This window comes from Aquila chrysaetos, chromosome 12 (assembly GCF_900496995.4).
Source record: "Aquila chrysaetos chrysaetos chromosome 12, bAquChr1.4, whole genome shotgun sequence".
Lineage (NCBI taxonomy): Eukaryota > Metazoa > Chordata > Aves > Accipitriformes > Accipitridae > Aquila > Aquila chrysaetos.
Window position 1 is genome coordinate 43441744 of NC_044015.1, and position 26709 is coordinate 43468452.

The 26709-nt window shown below is 50.0% G+C and overlaps 2 protein-coding genes across 4 annotated transcripts in view; both read left to right on the top strand.

Annotated features, from left to right (window-relative positions):
- The window catches only part of MSH4 (mutS homolog 4), an 85268-nt gene that overhangs the window by 57405 nt on the left and 1154 nt on the right, over positions 1 to 26709 (top strand). Inside the window, exons 1-7 of one of the 3 annotated variants that reach the window (XR_005933656.1) lie at positions 10117 to 10313; positions 10833 to 11155; positions 11271 to 11380; positions 16851 to 16909; positions 19444 to 22398; positions 25741 to 26044; positions 26182 to 26297. The gene's annotated coding sequence lies outside the window, so the exon portion shown is untranslated. Of the gene's footprint in view, positions 10314 to 10832; positions 11156 to 11270; positions 11381 to 16850; positions 16910 to 19443; positions 22399 to 25740; positions 26045 to 26181; positions 26298 to 26709 lie in introns of those variants that run through there. The other 2 variants (XR_005933657.1, XR_003925903.2) reach the window with 2 other exon arrangements.
- LOC115348701 lies at positions 10325 to 25011 on the top strand. The gene is made up of 2 exons (XM_030031768.2): positions 10325 to 10567; positions 24115 to 25011. The coding sequence occupies exon 2, from the start codon at positions 24225 to 24227 to the stop codon at positions 24945 to 24947; it is 723 nt and encodes a 240-aa protein (XP_029887628.1). The 5' UTR covers positions 10325 to 10567; positions 24115 to 24224; the 3' UTR covers positions 24948 to 25011.

A 26709-nucleotide genomic window follows, 5' to 3' on the forward strand; every position in this document is an offset into this window, starting at 1 on the left:
GTTTTTTGTTTTTTTCTTTGGATGCAGAGTGACCAGCCACATGTCAAAGTGCAATGGAGGTGGCGAGCAGAGTTCTGTAAGAAGGTGGGCTAGCACATGGTATGGGTGGGCAGGCACTATTGTTGGTGGCTATGACTAGCTTGTGCTTTTTTTTTTAGCTTTGTTTGGAAGGTGCGAAGCAGCATGTAAAGCAGGCTGTCTGCAGTGGAGCTCACTCAGGCAAGGTAAGCAATGAAGTGGGCTGATGTGGAGGTTATTTTTGAGGTGTCATGTTGCTTTATATAGAATCATCCCCTGTTGTTTGGGTTTTACAGGTGGGGGCACCCTGAAAAATCATCCTGGGGCAGTTGACTGGCCAAGGTAAAGGAGCAAGAGAGAGGAACCGCTGTGGGTGGACCATGGTTTTGAGCAGTATCTCAGTGATAGCATATGCCCATACATTCTGTATGGTTTGCTTAAATATTTTTATGGTTTTAGTATTTTGTACCAGCTGTGGGAACTGGTTTGCTGCTAGATAACTGTAAAAGTGAGATTTGATAAATGATTATAAGAAATAATATACTAAAATTATGATTGAAACAATAGACAAAAGTGTAGCCAGGGGATTAGCTAGTAGAGGTAATTACAAAAGTGTAGTCAAGTGATTAACTCGTAATTACTCCTAAGTTTTGCAGTTCTTTGCTCTTATGACTAGATGTTCCTGTACGCTAGATGAGAACAATGTTGAAACTGACTACATGTGATTGAAACTGTGCTAAGCTTCAAGATCAAAGAACAAGGACAAAGAACAAAGACTTCAAGGACAGCCAACAGAATCTCAAATGGGTCAGTGGTCGTAAAAGCAGCCCTTTGACTCAAATGAATTCTTCATTGCGCATGACTGGATGTAGGCAGTACTATGATAATAAGTTACAATAATTTTTATGTATATGTATACTAATCTGATTAATATGTAATTAGTTACTCTATATAACCTGTTTGTGCTGAAGCTGTAGTATGCACGCTAGGTGGAATTATCCCCCGTGCATCCAGCGCTGCAATAAAGAATGCCTGCTTTCTAAAACTCCAAAACGAGTCTTAGAGAGTATTTCTTTACACGCCGTGAACTTCGGTATCATTTTGGCGACCCAGATGGGACAAGGCTTCTGAGACACGACGGACGCGGGATCTCAGGACCTCTAGCTGGCACCGAGATTTCTCAGGCAGACCCTTGATCCCCGTTCCCTGGGCTCACGAGCCAAGGCCACTGTTAAGATTTTATTTAAAGGCATTCTTTTGTTAACCTGGTTCTGGTATTCTGGTCTGATATTCTGTCTGGTACTCTTACCTGTAAGCCTGACTAAGAGAAGTCAGCAAGGAGGAAATGTAAAAGGATCCTTAAAAATCTGGTATTCTGGTAGAAGTACTTCTCTGATAAAGGGTAATTGTCTCACTGATTGAAGACAGAGATACCCATCTGGTTTGGTTTCTGAGTTCTGCTCTATTTGGTATTTTGATTAAGGCTTTGGCACTTGACTATTGATTTTCGATTTGACCTTAGATCTCTTATTAACTCTGCTTGGTATTTTGACTTAGGCTCTGATATTTGACTTTCTGATTTTTGATTTCTGTATATTGAAGGTATTGATAATGGGAACAGGGCAATCGAGTGAAATCCCTAAGAAATAGCCTTTGGCGTGCATTTTGAAACACTGGAAACAGCTGGGGGGTGTTCTGGGTGGCAACATGCGGAGAGAAGATTTGATTAAATATTGTAATGATTGGTGGCCTCTGTATAAGCTCGATGATGGGGAAAAGTGGCCTGTAAATGGGACGCTAAATTATAACACCATGTTACAACTTATGTTATTCTTGAGACGTGAGCAAAAATGGGATGAAGTTATGTATTGTGATTTGTTCTTTACCTTAAAGAATCATCCTGAGTGGCAAAAAGATTGCAGAATTAATACACCACCTAGCAATCCTTTTGTGTTATCTTTAGAAAAAGAGAGAAACTAAAAAGGTGACAATAAGCTCAAAAGGTGTTGTTCCACGTGTAGTATTGGACAAAGATGTTTAAAGTTATACCAGCAAGAACAAGAGGATGATACTGAAATGATAGTTGGACCCCAAAGCACCCCACCTAGACCTGTTCCCAGAAATAGTGATGAAAGAGAGCCCATGAATAGTCCTGTCACAGGGCAAACGAGCTAAACAGAGTGAAGTTATTCAAGCTCCTTTTCATCAGGTGCTTGGGTCTGAGGGTGTGGCAACTATTAAAGTACCCTCTTCTATTGCAGATTTAAATAATTGGAAAGTAGCAGCTGGGAGCTATCAAGAAAACCCTGATCAAACAGCCCATGCTTTTGCAAGGATGATTCAGACTCAGGATCCTGATTGGAAAGACATACAAGTAATAATGGATGTACTTTTTGATAGTGCAGAAAAAGATATGATCTGGAGAGCTGCTAGAACCCAGGTAGAAGCACAAGTAGCTTCTGAAGTATTACAAGGAACAGTGGAACAAAATTTTCCATCTGCTGATCCCAGATGGGATCCTAATAATTTGGCTCAGAGAAGACTGTTAGATCAATATAAAAAATGGGTTCTATTCGGAATTAGAACTGCTGTGCCTAAGGCAATTAACATGTCTAAATTATATGAAATTAAACAAAATAGAAAAGAGTCTCCCACTGAATTTCTGAGTAGATTAAAAGATGCTGCTAAGAAATATACTAATATGGATCCTGAGTCTGAAGAATTAAAAGCTCAGTTGGCTCCTTTATTTATAAAAGAATCCTCTAATGATATCAGAAGAAAATTCCAAAAATTACAAGGAGCAGATTCTCGAGATTGGGGAAAATTATTAGAAGTTGCTTGGGTGGTATATAGAAATAGAGATGAATTACAGGGTAAAATGAATGCAAGGTTAGTGGCTGCTTTAGAAGTAGGAGCTGGCATGGGACGAGGCAGAGGAATTATCCTCCGAGGAAGGGGACATGGCCGAGGAATGGGACAAGGGAGAGGAACTGGACTGGGCTCGCCAGTGGGATCAAATCAACCCCTGGGACCGAATCAGTGTGCATACTGTAAACAAGAAGGACACAGGAAAGGGCAATGTCCCTTGAGACCTACAAGGTCACAATTGATCCCAATTCCAACTACGCAACCTCAGCAAGTTCCCCCTTTCTTGGGAAAGTTGAGTGAAAGTATCTGACAGGGACTAGAGGGGAAGTCTCCCAGCAGAACCTCTGGTTACAGCTAAACTGGGAGAACAGAAAATTGAATTTTTAGTTGACACTGGAGCCACCTTTTCCATTTTAAACACCTCAGAGGGGGAGTAAAGTCCTGAAGAAATTAGTGTTGTTGGTGCGACAGGTGAATGAGAGACCAGACCCTTTTTTCAACCTTTGACAATGAAATTAGGAAAGCAATGGGTCACTCATCAGTTTCTGTATTTGCAAAATTCTCCCAAACCCCTGTTAGGGAGAGACCTACCTGAGGAATTGGAGGCAGAAATTAAATTTTAAAATGGAGAGATTAAAATTTTAATTCCAGAAACTAAACATATCGAAGCAGTGGCTTTGTTACAGGACAGTTACCGAAAGCAGAAGATCATACCAGTCAAAGTAGATAATGCTGTAATTCCAATCATCTGGGCTGGGGAAGTTCCCAGTAAATCCAAAAGAGCAGAACCTGTGAGAATTGATTTAAAGCCAGAATTGAGTCCGGCAAGAATTAAACAATACCCCCTAAAACTGGAAAGTCAGAGAGGGTTAGTACCGATAATACAAAAATTTCTAAAGTACAAATTGTTAATAGAATGCGAATCCAAATATAACACCCTAATCTTGCCTGTTAAGAAGACTAATGGTAGTGGTAATGGTAGGTTAGTTCAAGACCTCAGAGCAAAAGATCAAACAGTACCAGATATTAATCTGGTCATAGTGAACCATTATACTTTATTAACAACCCTAACAGAGAAACAAGAATGGTTCACAGTGTTAGACTGAAAAGATGCCTTTTTCTGTATTCCCTTGGATCCCAATAGTCAAGAGCTTTTTGCTTTTAAATGGGAAAATCCTGAGACTGGGAGAAAAACACAATATACATGGACAGTCTTGTCTCAAGGCTTTAAGAATAGTCCTACCATCTTTGGAAATTAATTGACCCAAGAATTAGAGATTTGGAAAAAAGAAAATAATCAAGGAATCTTGTTGCAATGTGTGGATGATCTGTTAATTGCAGCGGAGACAGAAGAACAATGCACAAAGTTAACTATTAGCCTTTTGAACTTTTTAGGAATTAGTGGATATCCAGTGTCAAAAGAGAAAGCCCAAATAACCCAGAAAGAAGTAACTTATTTGGGTTTTGAAATCCTAAAAGGACAGAGACAATTAGGAACTGAGAGAAAAGAGGCAATTTGTCATCTCTGAACCTAAGACTCTGAAAGAATTGGGAGCATATCTGGGAATGGTTGGGTGGTGTCGCCTGTGGATTGCAAATTGTGGCTTGCTGGTCTGACCTTTATATGAGCAGCCCAAAACCTCAAACACTGGGTTTATAGATTGGACTGATGCCGGGAAAGCTGCTTTCAAAGAACTGAAACAGGCTTTAATGGGGGCACCAGCCCTAGGCCTGCCAGATCTCACAAAGACATTTGAACTTTTCACTCACGAAAGAAAAGGTATAGCTCTGGGTGTCCTGGCCCAATATCTGGGACCAAGTCGGCGAGCTGTGACCTACTTCTTGAAACAATTACACAATGTGAGTCTGGGATGGCCTGGTTGTCTGAGAGCCATCACTGCAACTGTGCTACTGATCCAAGAAGCTCGTAAGTTCACCTGAGGACAAAGAATTACTGTGTATGTTCCCCATATAGTAATTACTGTGCCAGAACAGAAAGGGGGGCATTGGTTATCCCCTAGTAGAATGCTGAAATACCAAGTGGTGTTGCTGGAGCAAGATGATGTTTACTTAAAAACTACTACCATTGTTAACCCTGCTGTGTTTTTAACAACTGATCAAGTTGAAAGGAAACTAGAACATGACTGCTTGCAGACAATCGAAGAAGTTTACTCCAGCCGACCGGATCTCTGAGATGCGCCACTGGAAGAAATAGATTGGGAACTGTATACCGACGGAAGCAGTTTTATCCGTGAAGGAAAAAGTCTATCAGGACATGCGGTAACTAGTACTGAGAAGGTAACTGAATTGCGAGCTTTGCCTTCGAATGTATCTGCCCAAAAGGCTGAATTGATAGCTCTTACTCGAGCGCTGGAACTAAGTCAAGGAAAGTGAGTCAACATTTGGACAGACTCAAAGTATGCTTTTGGAGTAGTACATGCACATGGAGTGATATGGAAAGAAAGAGGACTGTTATCTGCACAAGGAACCACCATTCAGCATGCAGAACAAATACTGAAATTGTTAGAAGCCATTCAAAAGCCAACAGCAGTCATGGTAATGCACTGTAAAGCACATCAGTCAGGTAGGGCTGTCCCTGAAACAGGTAACCGATTGGCTGATAGAGCTGCTAAAGAGGCTGCAGAAAAAGGCATCCTAGCATTAGTTCCAGAGAAAAAAGTAAATTTGCCTAAAGAAGCTCCAAATTATAATAAAAAAGATGAAAAATTAATTATTAAATTGCAGGCTAACAAAAATTAGACAGGATGGGCTGTAACATTGACAGGTCAAATAATAGTCCCACCCGCAATAATGAGAGAAATTGTCTGAGCTGAACATAGCAAAGTACATTGGGGAACAGAAAACCTTGTTAAGCATTTACAAAAGTGTATTTTGAGTAGAGATATGACAAAGATTATTCGAACAATTACAATGGGATGTGAAATTTGTATACACAATAATTCCAAAACCAGTAATAAGATTACTTTTGGAATTACAAACCAAGGAAATTCACCAGGAGAATATTGGCAAATTGATTTTACAGAATTGCCCCGAAAAGAACCATATCGATATATCCTAGTTCTAGTTGATACTTTCACTGGGTGGCCTGAGGCTTTCCCTTGTTGCACCAACAAAGCAAGAGAAGGAGTTAAAATCTTGCTCAAAGAGATAATACCAAGATTTGGGGTCCCTGTAGGAATGTCATGTGACAATGGCCCTCATTTTATAGCAAAGATTGTAAGACAGTTGAGCAAGGTATTGTCTATAGATTGGCACTATCACACCCCATATAGACCACAAACAAGTGGGAAAGTAGAAAGAATGAACTACACTCTCAAGCAACAGCTGAGTAAAATTTGTCAGGAAACCTCACTTACATGGTTAAAGCATTACCCGTGACTCTATTAAGAATCAGAGTACAGCCAAAAGGGAAAGAGGAAATTTAAGTCCTTATGAAATGTTATATGGAAGACCATATCAAGGGTCCTATGTTCCAAATACCTTGAGCGCTTTTGAAGATATGTCTTTAAAGGGTGTTATGATTTCTTTAGGAAACTCTTTTCAAGAACTTTGTCAGCATGTCTCCACAGCTGGACCCTTAGAATTGGACACAGTAGCGCATCCCTTCCAACCAGGAGATTGGGTATATGTAAAATCGTGGACTTCAGAACCACTAGCTGAGAAGTGGAAAGGACCGTATCAAGTAATTTTAACAACATATACACCAGTAAAGGTTTGGGGAAAAGGACCTTGGCTTCACTATTCAAGAATAAAGAAAGCACCAACAGGGAATTGGAAGTCTAAAGAAACCGGTCCTTTGAAATTGAAAATCTATAAATAAGTTTCATGCTATGCTCTTGGGAGAACAATTGTGTAAAGCTTGTAACATTGGGGTTGTTATTAGGGATATTCTCAGGGGCAGTAATCCTTTTGTGTGTTATAGGTTTTAAATATTTTCTTTTAAGTTGTTCTAAACATAAGATAAATAATAGTAGAAGTAAAATTACAAAGGCAGAATCACAAATTGACATGATAAAAGAATCTGTAGTATAAGATAAACAAAATGAAGCGATTCTTGTCTGAATTACTAATCCTGATATTAGTCATCCCTGTGATTTTGATAAAAGACAATCTAGTTTTACAATTGATTCAAGGTTTTGCAAAGGTACAAAATTTAACCTCAATAACAGCCTGCCTTCCGATTCCAAAGTCAGCTGAAAATCCAATTCCATGGGGAATATTGACACTGAATCTAAACAAAACTTGGGAAAAGATGTGGGACAATGAGAATCAGTTTAGCAGATTAAATTGGACGGATTTGGATGGCAATTATTCTTTAAACTTTGAAAGAAGGAATTATAGCATTTTGAATTGTAACATTACCAAACCATCCACCTTGTGGGCAAAAGAATTAATTTATCGTCCTTCAGGAGAAACTTGTACAAACACCCCTTGCGGCTGCCAATTGCCAAAACCATGGAGACAAGTGCAGAGAGGAACTTGGGATCATATTCAAAATACAGAATGGTGTTTGGAATTTACTGGAGTTTCAGGGCCTTTATTAGATCCACCCAGAACCAGAACTATCTATGGGAATTTAGATTGGACTAGACAAACAGAGAAAATCACACATCCTAAATGGAACTGTATGAAAGTCTATACTTGTAATTCTTCTGACCCAGAAGTTCAAAGACTTTATCCAGTAGCTAAAGCTCTAAGATGGGGATGTGCTTGTAAAAATTATAGTAATGTTTTAAATGATACTTGGTCCCCTCCTAATAATGGAAGGAGAATTTGGCCTGGAATTGACTGTATTAAAGGACAGGTGGAAAGTTTAGGACTAACTGTTTGGGTGAGTAGTGATGGTACGTGGTCCACTCACCTTCCCATGAAGGACAAGAGTAAACAATGGACTTTAGGCTTACTAACTTTATGCCCTCTCTGGAAGAAATCCCCTTCACGGCCTTGATAGTGGAATCGGGTAAAATGAGAAGATGATTCCTGGCAATCACCAAGTACTGGAACCAAAATAGGATAGGTATTGGAATCTATATTCTTACCACAGTTAACAACTCTTCAAAATAAAATTACTCTCCACAATCTTTCACTCCAAGTAGAAACATTAGCTAATGCTACTCAAACTGGGCTAAATGAACTCAATGCACAAGGACAGGCTACTAGTAAAATGGCATTGCAAAATCAGTTAGCTTTAGACTTACTACTACTAAAAGAACATGGAGTATGTGGGTACATTGGATTTTCAACTGATTCGTGTTATATCCACATACCAAATGTGACAGGTGATTTAAACCATCAGATAGAATAAGACATGTAGCTCAAAGTAGTAGGGAATTGAGATCAAACATAGAAAGCTCTTGGCTAAACAAAATATTTCAAAACTTTGGATTTTCTCCGACTGGATGGTTAGCTGGGCTTTTACAAAATGTAATTGAGATTGTTATCATCATTGTTATAATCTGTGTCACTTTTAGCTGTCTTAAACAAGCTGTGACACGATCTGTATTCAGGTGAGACTACTAAAGGAATTAATAGCCTCAAACAGAAAGGGGGGAACTGATAGCATATGTCCATACATTTCATGTGGTTTGTTCGAACTTTTATGGTTTTAATATTTTGTACCTTCTGTGAAAACTGGATTGCTGCTAGGTGACTGTGCAAGTGAGATTTGATAAATGATCATATATTAACATTATGGTTGAAACAATAGACAAAGGGTAACCGGGGAGATAATTACAAAATCTAGTCAAGTGATTAACTAGTAATTATTCATAAGTTTTGCAGTTCTTTGCTCTTATGACTAGATGTTCCTGTACGCTAGATGAGAACAATGTTGAAGCTGACCACGTGACTGAAACTGTGTTAAGCTTCAAGATCAAAGAACAAGGACAAGAATAAAGACTTCAAGGACAGCCAACAAAACTTAAAATGGGGCCGGTGGTCGCAAAAGCAGCCCTTCGACTCAAATGGATCCTTCATTGTGCATGATCAGATGTAGGCAGTACTAAGATAATCAGTTGCAATCATTTTTATGTATATGTATACTAATGTGATTAATATGCAATTAGTTAGTCTATATAACCTGTTAGTGCTAAAGCTGTGGCACGCACGCTAGGTGGAACTATCCCCCATGCATCCAGCGCTGCAATGAAGAATGCCTGCTTTCTGAAACTCCAAAACGAGTCTTAGAGAGTTTCTTCGACCGGCTTTTTGGTATCACTGCATCCCTGCTGTCCAGCCAGCTGCCGCTTTTCTCCTCTCTTCTAGTGTCCTGCTCCTCGTTTTTGGCAGCCTTCGCCTCTGCCCAGCAGCCCATCGCTCCGGGAGCCAGCCGACCGACCGTGCGTTCCCCGACGGACCGATGAGCGTGGCTCTGGGACCGACTGCCGAGGTATCCCAGGGGCAGGGGGAGCGTCGGGGGGGGGGGGGCCGAGCCCCGGAGCGGACTCGCTGGCAGGACTCGTTAGGCGCGCGACTGGCTGAACGAACACCGTCCGTCCGTCCCCGTTGCCCTGCGGGCCAGGGCTGGGGGAGCCCCAGCTGCGGGCAGTGAGGCTGATGGCGACGGCCCCTCCCTGGAAAAGGGGGGCTGCCCGGGGGAGGGGCCGCGGCGGGGCCGGTGGGAGCCCAGGCAGGAGCGGAGCGGTCGCCGGGCTGCGGCTGCCCCTCGGGAGAAGGTGAGCGGGGCCGGGCGCCCCTCGGACCGCGAACGTCCCAGGCGGGGGTAGCCCGGGGGAGGTGGGGGCCGCCCGTGCCGAGGCCGGGGGGCGCCTGGGGGCTCACAGGGGGGCTGGGAGCACGTGGGCGGGGGGCCAGGCCCCGTGGCGGCGCTGCGCAGTCGCCCGGCGGGTTCCGGGGAAACCCCCGAGGAGAACGACGGGGGCCGTGTCGGACACACGGAGCGGCAGCGGGGCCGTGCCGCGCCGTAGCGGGCGGCGGGAGCGCGCTGGAGGTGCCCGGAGCGGCGCTGGGGGCTCGGCGGGGACTGCGGCTGCGCCGGCGTGGGGGTGGGCGGAAACGGAAGCGGCGTCCCCTCGGTGTCAGGCAGCAGGGCGGGCTGCCTCCCGGGGCATGCCGGGAGCTGTAGTTTTCGCGGACTCGGCGGCCGGGCAGCAGCGTGGCTCTCGGGCGCGGCGTAGTCCTCGCTGCCGCCGCCGCGGCCCCCGGAGTCCGACCGGCTCAGACGCGTCGCCGGTTTCGCGTGGTTTTCCGCGGGCTTCCCGCTGCGCCCGCTCCCCGACCAGCCGTGCGGACGCGCCTCCCGGGCGCCTGCGCCGTCCTGCGCGTGGGGCAGCCCGGCGTTCGCGCGCCGGCTCCGGCCCCTCCGGCGCATGCGCGGTCCCCGGGAGCCGCGTGGCGGTGCGCAGGGCGCGGGTCTCGGCGGCAGCGGGCGAGCGCCGGGACCGCGGGTGAGGCGAGCGATCCCCTCCGGCGGGGGCGAGGGCGGGGGCGGGGGGTGCCTCCTGCCCGCTGGCCGCCCGGGGCTGCCGGGACGGGAAGCTGCGAAGCGGCCACCGCGGCAGGCTCCCGGTCCGCCGGAGGCGAGCCGGGCCAGGGCAGCGCCGGGGAGTTCCCCGAGAGCCGCCGGTAGAAGGGAAGAGGGGACGGAGGCGGGCACCCCCCAGGCGCGGCCAGCGGGCGCCTCCCCGAGTCGCCAGAGCTCCCCCGGCCCCGCTCAGGCCGTGCGGCTGCCCCCAGCTCCAGGCCCTCCCCTGAAGCCTGTGCTCTGGCCGCAGACAGCCCCCGAGCCCTGTCGTGAGGGCAGCAAGCTGGCCCTCCGGTGTTCTTGAGTCTCTTTTAACGTGGGTGCTGTTAGCAGCGGTGCGGGGAACGAGCGGCGTCTGGGGAAGCCCCTGTGGAAGGAGGGGGCTCCGGCCAGGGTTGAGCTACGGTAATAATGGTCACTGTTGCCTCTTTCTGTCTCCCAGAGGCCACGCTGTGGGTGCGGTTGTCCGTTCGTCCCCCGGGGATGCCGTTGACTGCAGCAGCCTCAGGCTTGCGTGGGCTGCCTCTGCCTGGCCTCCCTCTCCTCGCGGCGCGGGAGCGCAGAGGGACAGGCGGAGCGCTTACTGGCTGTTGACAGGAGCTGCTGAAGCTGGAGAGGCTAGAGAATGTTAAAGAAGAAGAAACGGAAGGTCATCTGGCTGGCAGCTGCCTCCCACTGCAGGCAAGAGAGAGCCTGCCTCTCCGGGTGTGGAAGGATCCCTCCTCATAATCCACAGCAGGTCAGACTGCCAGTGTGCACTACAGGGTCTGTATGCATCACTAACAGCACGGTGCAGCCACATAGTGTGCGAGTGAGCGAGGCTACATGTCTAGGAAGTCTCGTCTTATAAGAGCTGTGATACATCCACGTATTCTTTTAGGTGGAGGACAGTCAAGTGACTGGAGTTACAGAAGAGGAAGGAAGGAGAGAAGGAGAAGGAAACGTCTGAACTGGCAAAGGCTTCTGGCAGTACCGAGAATAAGAACTGTGGTGAGTCCCAGTCCCTCCCTGCCCCTCTTCTGGCCCCTTTTTTCCCAAGCTGCTGTGATTTTTTTTTTTTTTTTTTTGCTTCCCTGTACCTCTCCTCTTCTGCCTATTCTCTTGTCCTGCTCCTTCTTCCTCTCTCCCTTTATTTCTTGTTTGATTGCTCCCCCCTTTTTTTTTTTTCTCTCTGGGTTCTTGTCCTGCTCCTTCTCCCTCCTTTTTTTCATCCTCCGTCTCTCTCCTGCAGCCCATAGGTGGTTTTTTTTTCCTTTTCCATTTGTTCTGGTTTCAGCTGGGATAGTTAATTGTCTTCCTAGCAGCTGGTATAGTGCTATGTTTTTGAGTTTGGTATGAGAAGAATGTTGATGACACACCCATGTTTTCAGTTGTTGCTAAGTAATGTTTAGTCTAAAGTCAAGGATTTTTCATCTTCTGATGCCTAGCCAGCAAGAAGGCTGGAGGGGCACAAGAGGTTGGGAGGGGGGACAGGCAGGGCAGCTGACCCAAAGTGGCCAACAGGGTATCCCATACCATGTGACATCATGCCCAGTATATAAACTGGGGGGAGCGGGGCTGGGGGAATTGCTGCTCGGGGGCTAGCTGGGCGTCAGTCGGTGGGTGGTGAGCAATCACATTGTGCATCACTTGTATATTCCAATCCTATTACTATTGTCATTTTATTAGTGTTATCATTATTAGTTTCTTCTTTTCTGTTCTAGTAAACCATTCTTATCTCAACCCACAAGTTTTACTTCTTTTTCCCACGATTCTATCCCCCATCCCACTGGGCGGCGGGGAGTGAGTGAGCAGCTGTGTGGTGCTTAGTTGCTGGCTGGGGTTAAACTACGACACCATCTGTTTTTCCTGATCTGCATCCATCTCTTTTTCCCCCACAATTCCTCTGGCCTGTTCCTTGGCATTCTTTTCCTCTCTGTGCCTGTATGTGCCGCTCTGTGTCCCTGCCTTCCTGTCTCTCCCTCCTTCCTTCTCTTTTTCTCTCTATCCCTTTGTCTTGCTCGCTGTTGCTGGTTTTTGTGGGTGTGTGTTTTTTTTTTTTTTTTTTTTTTTTATTGTGTATCTCACTGTCCCGGTCCTCCTTCCTGTTCATCTCTTACTCTCTCTGACCCTTTGTGCTGCTCCCTGGCCCTTTTTTATTCATCCTCTGTCTCTCTACAGGGCTCCTAATACCTGTCTCTCTTTCTCCAACCCACTATGCTTCTCACGGTCTCTGTCTGTCTCTTGACATTATTCTTGTCTGTCGCTCTGTCTTGCTTCCTGTCCTGTCGTTTCTTGCTGTGTCCCTTTGTCCCGCTCCCTGCCCATATTCATATTGCTCTCTGTCCTGTTGACCATCCCATTTTTTCATCTCTGTCCTGCTGCTGTCCTGATTCTTCTTTCTCTGCCCAGCTCCCTGTCCCTCCTTCTGTCTCTTTTCCTCTGTCCCTGCTGCCTATTTCTCCATCTCTGTCCACATCCCTTTCCCTTTTTCCCCCCTTTGCTGTCCCTCTGCCCTGCTTCCTCTCACTATCTTTTCTGTCTTTCTCTCTCTGTCCCATTCCCTCTCCTATCCTGTCTAACTGTATCCCCCCCATCCAGCTAGCTGTCCCTTCTGTCCTTTCTGTCTTCCTCAGTTTTTTTTTTTTCTTTCTCTGTACCTCTCTCCTGCTGCCCATCACTGTTGTTTCTTTCCCCTCTAATGCTGGCCTGCTCTCTGTCCCTTTTTTCTCTCTCTGTCCTTCTGTCATGCTCCCTGTGTCTTGTTTTTTAATTCCTTCATCTCTGTCCTGCAGCCCATCGCTATATTTTCTCCTCTTCCATCCTTCTGTCCTGCTCCCCATCCTTGTCTCTCTTTCCCTTGGTTCTGCCTCCCATCCTTTTTTCCTTTCTTGCTCCATCTCTCTGTCCTGCTCCCTATCCCTCTCACTCTCTTTCTGTTTCTCTGTCCTCCTCCTTGCCTTTCCCCACGTTCTCTGTCTTGTTCCCTCTTTGTTTTTTTTTTTTGTTTTGTTTTCTGTCACTCTGTCCTGCTCCCTGTCACTGCGTTTTCTCAATCCATCTCTGTCCTGCAGCTCGGTGCTTTTTTCCCTTCTCCAGCTATCTGTCCTGCTGCCCATCCTAGGCTTTTTCTCCTCCATCTCTGTCCTACTCCCCGTCTCTTCTTTTTGCCTGTCTTCCACTTTGTCCTGCCTCCCTGTCCCTTTTTTCTCTCTCTGTATCACCTTGTCTTGCTCCCTGTCTTTCTCTGACAATCTGTGTCCTGCTCCTTGTCCCCACCCCCCTGTCTCCCATCCCTCTTCCTGTCTCTTTTCTCTTTCTATCCTGCCCCAATGCTTCTTTCTCCACCTCTGTCCTGCTCCCTGCCCCTTGTTTCCTCTCGCTGTCCCTCTGTTTTGCTTCCTGCCCCTGGTTTTTCTGTCTTTATTTCTCTGTCCCACTGCCTGTCTGGTCATTTCTTGCTATACCTCCCTGTCCAACCAGCTCTGACTTTTTCCCCTTTCTCTCCTCCTCTTTCTTGCTACCTGGCCCTTTATCTTCCTCTGCCTCTGTCCTCTAGCCCATTGCTGGTTTTTTAATTTTTCCTTCTTGGTCTTTTTGTACTGATCTGACCCTTTCTTTCTTTCTTTCTCAATCCCTTTTTGCTGTTCCCTGTCTTTTTTCTCTCTCTGTCTGTGCGTTCTGCACCCTGTCCTCCTTCCTCCTTTCTCCCTCCTCTCCTTTCCTCCCCCATCTCTCTATCCCTCTGTCCTCCTCACTGGCTCTATGTTTTCTTGTGCCATCTCTTTGCAGGGCTTCTCGTCCTTATTATTTTTCTTGATTTTTCTACCTTTCTGACCTTATCCTCCTTCTACCTTCCTTTCTCTCTTTGCTCCTCAGTCTTCTCCCTTGTCTTATTTTTCCTTCTAGTTCTCTCTCCAGCTCTCCACCATTTTCTTTCTCTATTTCTCTGCTGCCCATTCCTCTCTTTCTTTTTGCATCCTGCTGTGCTGCTCGCCATCTGTCCTTCCCTCCCTTCCTCCCTCTTTCTCTGTCATTATACTTGGGTCCCTTGTCTCTCCAGGACCCGTCTGTCCTGCTCCCCATCCCTAATTTTCCTTTTCCACTTCTCTGTCCTGCTCTCGGTCCCTCTTCTTCCTCTGGCTCCATCTCCCTGTCATTCTCCCCGTTGCTCTCACTTGTTCTCCATCCCAGTGTCCTGCTCCCCATCCCTCCTTTTTTTCTCTATATCCCATTTTCTTGGTCCCTGTCCCTCACTTGTCTTCTGTATCCCTCTTTCCTTCCCCCTGCCCCCCCTCTCTGGCCTGCTGCTTGTCACTGTTTTTTTTCTTCCTCTTGCTGTCTGTCTGGGTTCTATCACTCTGTCTTAATCTGTATCCGTTGTTCCCCCCTGCCCTGTACTTCTTCCAGCCTGTGCTTTCTTTTCTATATCCCTCTACCCATAATGCTTCTTTCTTCATCTCTCAGTCCTGCTCCCTGGCCCTTTTTTTTTTTTTTTTTTTTTTTCCCCCCTCACCATCTGTCCTGCTTCCTCTCCCTGGTTATTCTGCCTTTATGCCTCTGTCCTGCTGCCTGTCTCATTGTTTCTAGTTATAACCCCCTGTTCAGCCAGCTGTCCCTTTTTTCCTTTCTCTCTTCCCTACTCTGGCCCTATTTTTTCTTCATCTGTCTCTGTCCAGCAGCCCATCACTGTTTTTCCCACTTCTCCACCTCTTGTCTTAATCTACATCTGGTTCCCTGCTCCCCACCACCCTCAGTCCCTCTGTCCTGTTCCTTATCCAGCTTTTTGTCTTTCCATGTCCCACGCTCTATCCTCATCTTTTTTTTCTCTCTCCCTCCTTCCTTTTCTCTACATCCCTTTGTCCTGTTGCTCATCCGTGTTTTTTCCTTCCATTCCTCTGTCCTGTTCTCTGTCCCTTACTTCTCTGTCAATCCCGGGGAAGGGCCCCGGCTGCTGCCGGCGGGGGGTCCTGGAGCGGGGCCGGGCTGGGGGTGGCTGGGCACGGCTCCCCGCAGGGGTGCTTCGGCTGGGGCGTTTGGCGTGTGTGCCGGGCGCTGGCGGTGATGCCGGGGAAAGCAAGCCTGAAACAGCAATAATGAAGCGACACCCTGCCTGTGCTGGGGCTGCCCCGCAGAGGTGTGGGGCCGGGCCCTCTGCAATTCCCGAGCACTCCCCAAAACTGCGCATGGGGCCCCGGGGGTGCAGGGCTGTGGGGTAGCTACGTTCCCCCCAGCATTGCCCACGAGGACTGCAAAGGGGGTCAGCTGGTTTGGGGGCCAGAAATGGAGACCCAAGTTTTCTGTTCCTGGGGCTTGAAAACAGGCTCGTGCAGCTGATTTTGGGGCTTGGAAACAGACCAAGCTGCGCGGCTTTGGGCCGAGAAACAGAGGTCCAGCCCTGCATTTTTGGGCCTTGAGAACAGGCTCAGCAGCCGGGGTTTTTGGCTCCCAAAGGGGCCCCGAGTCCGCTGGCGTGGGGGCCAAAAGCGGAAGCCGGCGTGGCTGGTTTGGCAGGCGGGTGGGAGGGTGTTGGGGGCTGCGGGGGGAAGCAGGGGGTGGGCAGGGTGTGTGGACCCTCCCCGGAGATGGGGGTCTGGTGGTGTCGGACGCCGAAGTTCGGGAGGCCGGCGCGCAGCAGGCCGCACTCAACTTCTGCGATGGTCTGTGGGGGGAAAGGCGCTTTTCAGACCCCACGTGCCCTCTTTGAGTCCAGCTCTTCTTTCTGCGCTGCTCAGAATAGTTGTTCAGTAATTAATTGCCCGAACTAACGACTATTTATACGGCGTGTAACTCTGACGTTTAATCCCAATGCTCCAGTTTTGACAGCAGTTGATATACAACCTTGTGGAAAGGCCAGACCGTTGCACGTAGCTGGAGCTTGTAAGGAGAAGCAGCTGAAATCAGCCGGAGCTTCAGCGCGGAGCTGGGGCTTCAGCGAGCCAGAACTGTAGCAAGCGGGAGCTGGAACGAGGTGGGGTGTCCGCTGTCTGGAGCGTGCATTAGCCAGAGGCGAAAGTACCTGCGGCTGTAACGAGCAGGAGCCGCGATTAGCTGGAGCGTCCGTCGGCCGGACCGCGCTCCCAGCACGGCCGAAGGGCGGCCGGGCGCAGGCAGGGCTGTCCGCAGCAAGCAGCTCCGAGCAGCAGGGAGGCGAGCCGTCCTTCTGCCGGCGGGGAGCCCGGCCTCTTCCCTCGGGGATGCAATCCACGCCACGCTCCTCTCTCTGCGTGGAGGGTCTCGCCCGGTCCGTTCCCGCGGGCAGAAGCGAGGTGGGGGTCCCCCGGCTCTCCTGGGGCAGCCCCCCTGCGAGGGGGCGCGGGCGAGGTGTCGTCGTCCCCTCGGTACCGGGCAAAGGGGAGAGAAACGGGCCGGTGGGAGCTCCTGGGGTGCGGAGAGCCCTTCCGGCAGAATCCTCCCCTGTCTTTTCACCGTTGGCTGGGTGCGACAAGCAGGTTCATTTCTTTGTCTCCTCTTTTCCCAGCGTCACCTTCCGCGTCACACGAAGAAAATCCTGCGTGGGTAATTCCGCTTGCTGCTCAGGTAATCGCACGTATCGGGCTGGGGGAGCGGAGAGAAACACTTGCGAGTTCGAGGGCACTACGGATGCTCCACGTTAAACCCACAGAAAAGGCAAATTTGCTGCTAGTGCAGAAAAGCTGATGGAAAAATTGCTGTTAACAGATCGTGCCCTGTTCTTGAACTGGTCCCTTGATATGTTTTTGTTTCAGGTGAAAGAACAAAACTTCACGTCTGGTAAATTCAGAGCTGCCTGTTAGCTTCTTTAGGGTCGAGTCTTTCTCTTCTCTCTGTTCATACTGATTTTATGGGCAAGTTGGAAATAGCCTTTTATTTTTTTTATGTGTAACTGAATTTTTAGGACTATGTGGTGTCCCTGTAGTTCACTTTTGAGCACCTAGATGCCAGTAGAAATGTAGTGAGTGAAACATGATGGAAACTGGTACTTAAACTTTATTTTTTTTTGATTTTTTTTTTTTTTTTTTCCCCCCATTAAGAGTGTCGATGGCATGTTGTCCCATGGCACAATCCCCATTCTGTTCAGCGGAGTCTTCAGTCTAGGACTTTTAAGTAAAAAAGTTTGTCCTTCCAAAAAAGGACTAGTCATTCATAGGACCGAGGCATAGACTTGGAGAGTCGCTTAAGTACGTGACCGGAATTAAAGCCAACTTTCAGTTGATGTTGCTGCTGTTGGTCTTTGCTTTCATTGATTTCTCCAGCACTCCGTCATGGTTGGGAGCTCTGAATCGTAATGTTTTTCAGTCTCTAACACGTTTCCACCTCCCCGCCACCCCCCCCCCAAAAAAAGGAGAGGCAGTGTCTAAAAGTTAATTAGTTTCCTCACAAATGCGTGAGTAAATCAAATTTGAGTTATGATGATTAAAACCATAAAAATGACACCGGTCTGGTGAGACAATAGCAGATCTGGACTACTTCTGAACAGGCATTCATCACACGCAAAAGTTGTCAGGGTGCGGATCACCTGCGCTTCATGCTCTGACGAGACAAAATGCTGAGGCAGGGATGAGCTCTGAAAGAGGGGGAAAAAAAAAAAAAAAAAAGCTACAGGGTCACGGTTTTGTTTTGTTGTTGTTTGTTTTTAAAAGAGTGCAATATTGACTGGTGCCAGCCTGCAGAGCTCTTCTGCTGCCTGACCTCTCCTCCTCTTTCATGGCTGTAATTGTCGTTTGGATAATTGTAGAAGAGCAATTAAGTTACTTGCCTCTGTGAATGTGCTGGTAATACCAGGAAGGCAAATGCTTGAACCAGTAGTGAATAACTTGGCTACAAGTAGAATTTCTGAAGGAAGAACAGCAGCAGCAACAGGAAGCAAATAGCGAGTGACCAAAAATTTGCGTGTGTCAAACGCATCAAAGCTTTATTGCCAAATGTTGTTTGGCAATATGTTCCAAATGGCTCTTTTTGGTAAACGTAAATTTTCAGGAAGTTCAGGGTTGTGTGTGGCAAAACACGTCCCTCTGTGTATGTGTCCTGCTACATAAATAGCATGGGTCAATGGCAAGTCCAGCAACAGGGCTGTTGTTTGCTACTCTTGACGTTGCAATAGTAGTGTTGCGGTATTTAGACTTTAATGGACGGTCTGAGGAGTGGAAGGATAATGCCTGTTTTCTGTAAGGGCTCAGAATGCCAACCCTTTTCTCTGTCTGCCGCTCCCCTGAGTGTGAGATGAAGCTGTTTTATTTTTCCTCCCTTGTTCCTGGTGTAAATAATTCTGGAGCTGTTGCTGCTGTGGGTTTGCAATTTGTGTTACTGCATTTTTGTAGCATTCTAGCGATGGGTCGTTTCTACTGTGGCAAAGCGTTGAGATACGGTTTTCAGTTTCAAGTGTCAGCGACTACATTCACTAAAAACGGTAATTCACGGTGTAGGTGAAACTGATCTGGCACATGCAGCTGTGCTCGCAGGGATGCTTGGTGGCTCCTCATCAAAACAACAAGGGGTGGGTGTGCGTGTGGACATCTGTAGGGTTGTGCTCTGGGTCTGAGAGCGTTAACGTATTTTTGCTGTGGGCAGATGGAATGGAGCGTGTGCCTGCTAAATCTCAGGGCAGTCAAAAGCCAGGAGGGACCCTAAGCAGGTTTGGTGGCACAACTGTGGTTTTAAAAGATCTTGACCTTTTGGAGCAATGGCCTGGATAAAATCATTCCTTTTTTGCAACGAGGGAGTTCACAAAGACAGATGTGTTGCTGTGCTCTTAACAAAAATACTCAACTTGTGAGATATAGGGTGACGAAGTCTTGGCTATACTTAGGCTTGAGAAAATGTACATAGATACCTATGTCTGTCTTCTGCATGTATCTAAGGAAGTGAGTTCTAGTGAAACTAAACCTGCTACTGAGTCAATAAGAAAAAAAAAAAAGGCACGGTTGTTTAAAAAATGCAAAAGCTCTAGTGGTCTGTGTCAACAACTGTGCCAAAGATGATGCAAAAATGCTTTTTCCTCCACTGACTTGTACTGTCTTCACAAACCTTCACAAAAAAAAGGCAGCTTTGGATTCCTACCCAGCTTTATGCTAAAGGGTTTTTTCTTCTCTCAGCTGGATGTCAGCTGGCACCGTTTCGCCTGTGCTTGCCCTTTCTTCTGCCATGACAGTACGAGACAGATGGAAAGAATCCATAGTGGTCTGCAAGTACAAGGGACACCTACAATGTGTGTCTGCATTTTTCCAAAGGTACTTGCAGTATGGACTTTAACATTAAGAGTGTGCCAACTCTCCTTCTACATTTTTTTAATATGAAATATTTTAACACAAATACTAAAAATAAGTTCTGTTCTGGAGCATGTTACACCTATGCAAAGTTTACTTCCCTCCGTTTATTTTCTCTTCCTGAAAGCATAATCTTCTGTTTCTGTGTGCACTTGCTAGTAAATGATATAGTGAAAATAATTTTGTACTAAAAGAGGGAAGAAACTGTTCGTAAGAGTTCAGCTGTTCAGAAGAAACAGACTTTGTTTTCATGATAAAAGCTTTATGCTTTTGCAGTCCATGAGTTTTTTTAAAATATCTTATAGGAGTACTCGACAACCTTACTGAGATAACTAGCATCTGTGCTAAAAGCAATCGAGGTCAAAGAAGAGACGTGGACAAAACAGGACAAATTGGCGTCACATCTGTGTGTTTTCCAGGCTTTCCCAGGAAGCACTGGCAGCCTTGTAACTAGTGACAGTGAGTCCTGATTGTTTTTGATGAGTTACTGCTTCAGTAATGTATTTTTTCCTTTAACCTACAGCGTGTCATTTTGACTTCAGTTGGAAAGAGATTTTCCAAAATGGAAGTCTTTGTCACTCAAAGAAATTTTGTTTTATGAACTTCCCATCGGAGTGGATCTTCAGAGGTGATCGACTTGACAGTGGAAGTCATCAGTAACAAGACTTTTCACTCTCTTTAAACAAAGAAAAAAAAAAAAAAAGTCAATTTCCTTCCAAAGACCCAAGCACCGCCCATCTTCCTAAAGTTGATGGCATCGCTGGTCTTTGGTTTCTCAGTTGTAACAGTCGCGACAACATGAAAATGTGTTGCTCTGCGTGCTTCAGTACAGCCAAAAGCATTAGGAAATCCGCCAGTCCTTTTTGGTAGTCTGAGGTATTGCAGCACTGGGGATTTTACAAATTGACCTGCATTGTTTAAAGTGTAACTGCCAAATAGCTGTAGTATATCATTTATGAGGTGTATGTAAGCAGTTAGGTATTTTTCTAAATGTTTAAAAAGAGAGGCAACTGAATGTTGTGGGTTTTCTTTCCTGACGTTTTGACGGAGTGCTCTGAAGTACTTTCTTTCTGTCTGGCTTTCAATGGTGTGTTTCCCTGGCAGTTCAGTAGCACCTCTCTTGGGCAGCGCAGCTGGCCAGGTGTTCCTCCTCATTACGTAACGCACACAAAAACCCCTAGTCACATTATAACTGTGTACTTTGGAGATAGATAATTTAATGGTAGGAATTCAGAGCTGTGCAAGTTAAGGTAATGGAAAAGGAAAATCAAATTACACTATACATTTATCGTATAAGTATTTTTATTGGATGTATATAAATGTGGGCACACCCTTTGAGTGTAAAGTGAATTATTGAGATTTATTCTTTATTTTTCATTTTGCTCTTTGAAGTTTTCCACTTCACTTTCAGCTTTATTCACCAAACAAGCAAGATGCAAAGCAGCAGCAGCAGCGCAAGGGCTGTAGCTGTTGCGGTGGATCCGTAAGCGTAGATTCTGATTGTGTACGACCTCGTCCCGCAGCCTCCCGGGGTTCTCTCCCTGCAGCAGTGCTGTAAGGAAGGGAGGAGACGTTTTCCAACCCCGGCAAGAGTGTTTACTTGTGTGCTAAGCAGGTGTTCAAAATGGTATCAATTAGCCTAAATGCTGATTTTAAGTGTTCAAATCGCTCTTAACTTTTAAAGGAGGGTGGTGTATTTCGAGCTGACCTGTTTACCCGGAATCCTCCTTTAGCTCAGCGACTCTCCTTGTGCACCCCCAGCCTCCGCTGGCAGGGCGGTATGAGAAGCTGGAAGGTCCTTGACTTAGTATAAACCCTGCTTAGCAACAACTAAAGCGTCGGTGTGTTGTCAACGTTATTCTCGTCCTAAATCCAAAATGGCCCTGTACCAGCTACTCGGAAGAAAATTAACTTTATTCCAGCCAAAACCAGGACAACCCCAACCCCCCTGATTCTGGGTCTGCAACAGGGGAAAAAAAAAACAAACGAATTTGGGACTCCTGGGAAAGCCAAATCCGCCTGGATCTGTGCAGCTGGAAAGGAAAAATCCCACCCCGTTTTCACGCGCAAAACCACAACCAAAAGATCACCCCTTTTTATGTTGTGGAAAAGCACTGAAACACACCCCAAACTGAGTATTTTGAAAAAGCAAAAAAACTCGCCAGTTTGGGGAAGATTGGGGGCGAAGCACAGGCAGTTTGAGGGGCATTGCTGGGGGTCCTCCCAGTGTGGATGATCTGGTGTGGATTCTCTGTTGCGCGTTATCCCAGGTGAGTTACCTGCTGTGGATCATCCCGGGTGGACTCCCTGGGGTAGGTCATCCCCGCCCGTGTCCCCCCATCCACCTTTGTACCCTCACCTACCCTCCCCCCGTGTGTGTTTCTCCCCCATGTGCCCCCCGTTGCTCCGGCCCGCCCCCTTCACCCACGCGAGTTTTTAACCCGTGCGAGTTGTTTCCCCCCCGCATGCCCTGCTCTCCTATCTCCTGCCCTCCCCCCCCCCCCCCTTTCCCTCCTCCATATGCCACACCACCCCCCCCCATCATCTGTCAGGCTCCAGACCCCTGGCATGCTGCCTGCACCCCATTCTCTGTCATTTTTTTTCTTCTTTTCCTTACAAGTTGTTGCTGTTGTTTCTTTTTAATGATTAAACTCTTTTCGTTTCCAGCCACGAGTTTTCTCACTTTCGCCCTTCCGATTGTCTCCCCGTCCCACTGGCGGCGGGGGAGCGAGTGAGCGGTCGCGTGGGGCTTCGTTGCCGGCTGGCGTTAGACCACGACACGAGGTGAGTCGCAAGCCCTGCCTGGCTAATGCTGGAGGCTCTCTGCGTTCCTCCTGCCATCTTGACGGGCCGTCCTTGTTCTTCATTGCCGCTTTATAGCGAGCGCCTCTTGCTCCGTAAGCAGCAGTACTCGGGCCGTGCAGGTGCTGCACGTTGCAGACAGCAAAGGGCAATCGTGACGCTTGCTGGGGGGAGCGGCAAGGGGTGCGGAGCCACGCTCCTGTAGGGAGCAAAGATGGAACCTCGAGGGCTCTGCGGTCATCTGCCGAGAACATCTACTATCCCGACGCGCCGCTTTGCTTTCCCTGCTTCACGTCTAATTACTTTGCACGCCGGAGGGCGGGGCGGTAAGTAACACGGTGCAGCGTCTCTTCGATAAGAGACAAGCCCCGCACAAGAAGCCTTGCGTGCGTGCAGGATTAGGAGAGCAGAGTTGTGATAGCACAGAGGTGAGGAAAGGTGCGCCCCACCCCAACAGAGCCCCAGGATCGCCAGGGTATCGCTCGCTTGCAGGTGGGCCGCTCGCATCTGGTCCGCTGGGATGCGCCGTTTCCTGCTGAACAGAGCTGCCCCCCTGGCACGAGGCAGCTTTGGGTCTCTTGTGGCCTGCCTTCAGGCTGTCACCTGCACCAGGCGTTATTATTTTTTTTTTTTTTTTAATCTCTCGCCAGCATCTGTTGACTGGCTGCTGTCACTCCCAGAACCGTGATGCTGCATGCAGACGGATACAGCAGTCCCTGGGGCTTGGTCCAGGGGAACCCCCCGTCCCCCCTGCCCTTGCAGGTTCCCTGTGCTGCTTCTCCTGTCTAGATAATGGGGTGGGGGGGCAGGGAGAGAAGCGACTGCCCGAATTGTCTGTTCTTTGTGCTTGACTGCTGTAACCGCTCCAGCCCCTCAGGTGCTTTTTGGAAGGGAGGCAATGAAGGTGACTGCCCGGGCTGCGAGTGGGGAAAGGGCAGGGCAATGTAAGCCCCGTGCCCCCAGTAAGTAGTTACCGCCTGTGGCTGGTCTCTACTGGGTTGAGCTGTCAGTCATCTCCTGCAGCTGATGCTCAGAAGAGGATCGTTGCGGGGATGCTGCTGCCTGGCGACCGAAGGTGGGAACAGGCGTCCGGGAGCCGTGCATGCGCGGTGGCGCGCATGGCTGGGCACCCGCTGTTGTCCGGCTGCTGCAGAGCCGAACGGCAGCTGGGGAGGCGCGCATGCTCGGTAGCGCGTTTTACGGCGCTAGCCGCTGTTGCCTGGCAACAGAAGCGCGACACGGCGTCTCGGCAAGCGCGCATGCGCCGCGGTGCGCTTTACGGCGCTCCTGCTGTTGCCTGGCAACCAAGATGCTGTAAGGCAGCTGGGGAGGAGCGCATGCGCGGTGCGCCTTTTACGGCGCTCGCCGCTGTTGCCTGGCAACCAAAGCGCGACACGGCGTCTCGGCAACCGCGCATGCGCGGCGGCGCAGTTTACGCCGCTCCTGCTGTTGCCTAGTAACCAAAACGCTGTACGGCAGCTGGGGAGGCGCGCATGCGTTGCGCCTTTTACGGCGCTCGCCGCTGTTGCCTAGCAACCATAGCGCGACACGACGTCTCGGCAAGTGCGAAGGCGCGGCGGTGCGCTTTACGGCGCTCCTGCTGTTGCCTGGCAACCAAGATGCTGTACCGCAGCTGGGGAGGCGCGCATGCGTTGCGCCTTTTACGGCGCTCGCCGCTGTTGCCTAGCAGCCATAGCGCGACACGGCGTCTCGGCAACCGCGCATGCGCGGCGGCGCGCTTTACGGCGCTCCTGCTGTTGCCTAGCAACGGAAGCGCTGTACGGCAGCTGGGGAGACGCGCATGCGCGATGCGTCTTTTACGGCGCTCGCCGCTGTTGCCTGGCAACCGAAGGGCGACACGGCGTCGCGGCAACCGCGCATGCGCCGCGGTGCGGTTTACGCCGCTCCTGCTGTTGCCTGGCAACCAAAATGCTGTACTGCAGCTGGGGACGCGCGCATGCGCGCTGCGCCTGTTACGGCGCTCAACGCTGTTGCCTAGCAACCACAGCGCGGCACGCCATCACGGCAACCGCGCATGCGCGGCGGCACGCTTTACGGCGCTCCTGCTGTTGCCTGGAAACCAAAACGCTGTACGGCAGCAGGAGGCGCGGGCATGCGCGATGCGCCTTTTACGGCCCTCGCCGCTGTTGCCTAGCAACCACAGCGCGGTATGGCGTCTCGGCAAGCGCGCATGCGCGGTGGCGCGCTTTACGGCACTCCTGCTGTTGCCTGGCAACCAAAACGTGGCACTGGCGTTCGGGAGCCGCGCATGCGCGGTGGCGGCGCGTTTCGCCAGCGCTCTCTTCCGCCGCCTATTGACCGAAGTTCGGTACTGCAGCTGGGAGCCGCGCATGCGCGCTGGCGCGCCGCGCCAAGCCCTGGCAGTTGCCACCCTGCGACCAACGTTCGGTACTGCAGCTCGGAGGCTGCGAGTGCGCGGGGCTGCCCCTGTCCTGCACGTGCCGTCCGACGGTAACGGCAATGCGGCACCGGCGAGAGGTGCCGCCGCGCTCGTTGCTTCCTCCCGGTAAGGAAACGCCGCTGCCGCTCAGGCGCGCGGTGTCGGCGGGCGCTCGGCGCGCAAAGCGCGGAACCGCAGCGCCGGGGCCGCCCCTGGGCACGCGCGTCCCGCCGTCCGCTCGCTGCTGCTGCCGCCTCGTGGCCGAAGCGCGGAACTGCAGCGCCGGCACGGACACAGGGGGCCAGCAGCAGGCCGCGCCGCCTCCGCTGCTTGCCGCCTTGTGTCCAAAGCGCGGTACTGCAGCCCGGCGGTCGCGCGCCGGCTCCCGCCCCTCCGGCGCATGCGCGGTCCCCGGGAGCAGCGTGGCGGCGCGCAGGGCGCGGGTCTCGGCGGCACGGGCGAGCGCCAGGGACCCGCGGGTGAGGCGAGCGATCTCCTCCGGCGGGGGCGAGGCGAGGGGTGCCTCCTGCCCGCTGGCCGCCCGGGGCTGCCGGGACGGGAAGCTGCGAAGCGGCCGCCGCGGCAGGCTCCCGGTCCGCCGGAGGCGAGCCGGGCCGGGGAGTTCCCCGAGAGCCGCCGGTAGAAGGGAAGAGGGGATGGAGGCGCGCACCCCCCAGGCGCGGCCAGCGGGCGCCTCCCCGAGTCGCCAGAGCTCCCCGGCGCCCCCCGGCCCCGCTCGGCCCGTGCGGCTGCCCCCAGCTCCAGCCCCTCCCCTGGAGCCTGTGCTGTGGCCGCAGGCAGCCCCCGAGCCCTGTCGTGAGGGCAGCAAGCTGGCCCTCAGTGCATCTCCAGAAGCCTCTGCAGAAGGAGGGGCTCTGGCCAGGGGCGATCTGCGGTAATGAGTCGATGCTTCTCTTTCGCAGAGGCTGCGCTGAGGGCATGGTTGTCTCTTCCTCCCTTGGGGATGCCGTTGACTGCAGCAGCCTCAGGCTTGCGTGGGCTGTCTCTGCCTGGCCTCCCTCTCCGCGCGGGCGCCGGAGCACAAAGGGACAGGCGGGGCACTTACCGGCTGTGGGCAGGAGCTGCTGCGGCTGAAGCTGGAGAGGCCAGACAAAGGTAGAGAAGAAGAAATGGAAGGCCGGCCGGCCGGCAGCTGCCTCCCGCTGCAGGCAAGAGAGAGCCTGCCTCTCCACGTGTGGAAGGATCCCTCCTCGTAGTCCGCAGCAGGTCAGACTGCCGAGGTGCACTGCAGGGTCCGTATGCAGCACCGACGGTGCCGTACGGCCACGTAGTGTGCGAGCGAGCGAGGCTCTGTGCCTAGGAAGCCTCGTCTTGCAAGACCTGTGAGACACGTGTTCTCCTAGGGGGAGGAGGACAGCCGTGCAGCCGGAGTTACAGCAGAGGAGGGGAGCGGGAGAGGAGCAGAAAGAAGCGTCTGAACTGGCCAATTCTCCTGGCAGCGCCAAGAACAAGAGCTGTGGTGAGCCTCGGGGCCCTGTCTCTCTCCCCTCTTCTGTGTTCCGGTCCCTCCCTGGCCCTGCCCGGCCCCCTCTCTTTCCCACACCGCTGCCTTTTTTTTTTTTTTTTTTTTTTTTTTTTTCTCCTTTCCTCCCTTGTACCTCTGATACTGAAAAGCCGGTCGAAGAAACTCTCTAAGGCTCGTTTTGGAGTTTTAGAAAGCAGGCATTCTTCATTGCAGCGCTGGATGCACGGGGGATAGTTCCACCTAGCGTGCGTGCCACAGGTTTAGCACACACAGGTTCTATAGAATAACTAATTGCATATTAATCAGATTAGTATACGTATACATAAAAATGATGGCAACCGATTATCACAGTACTGCCTACATCCAATCATGCGCAATGAAGGATCCGTTTGAGACGAAGGGCTGC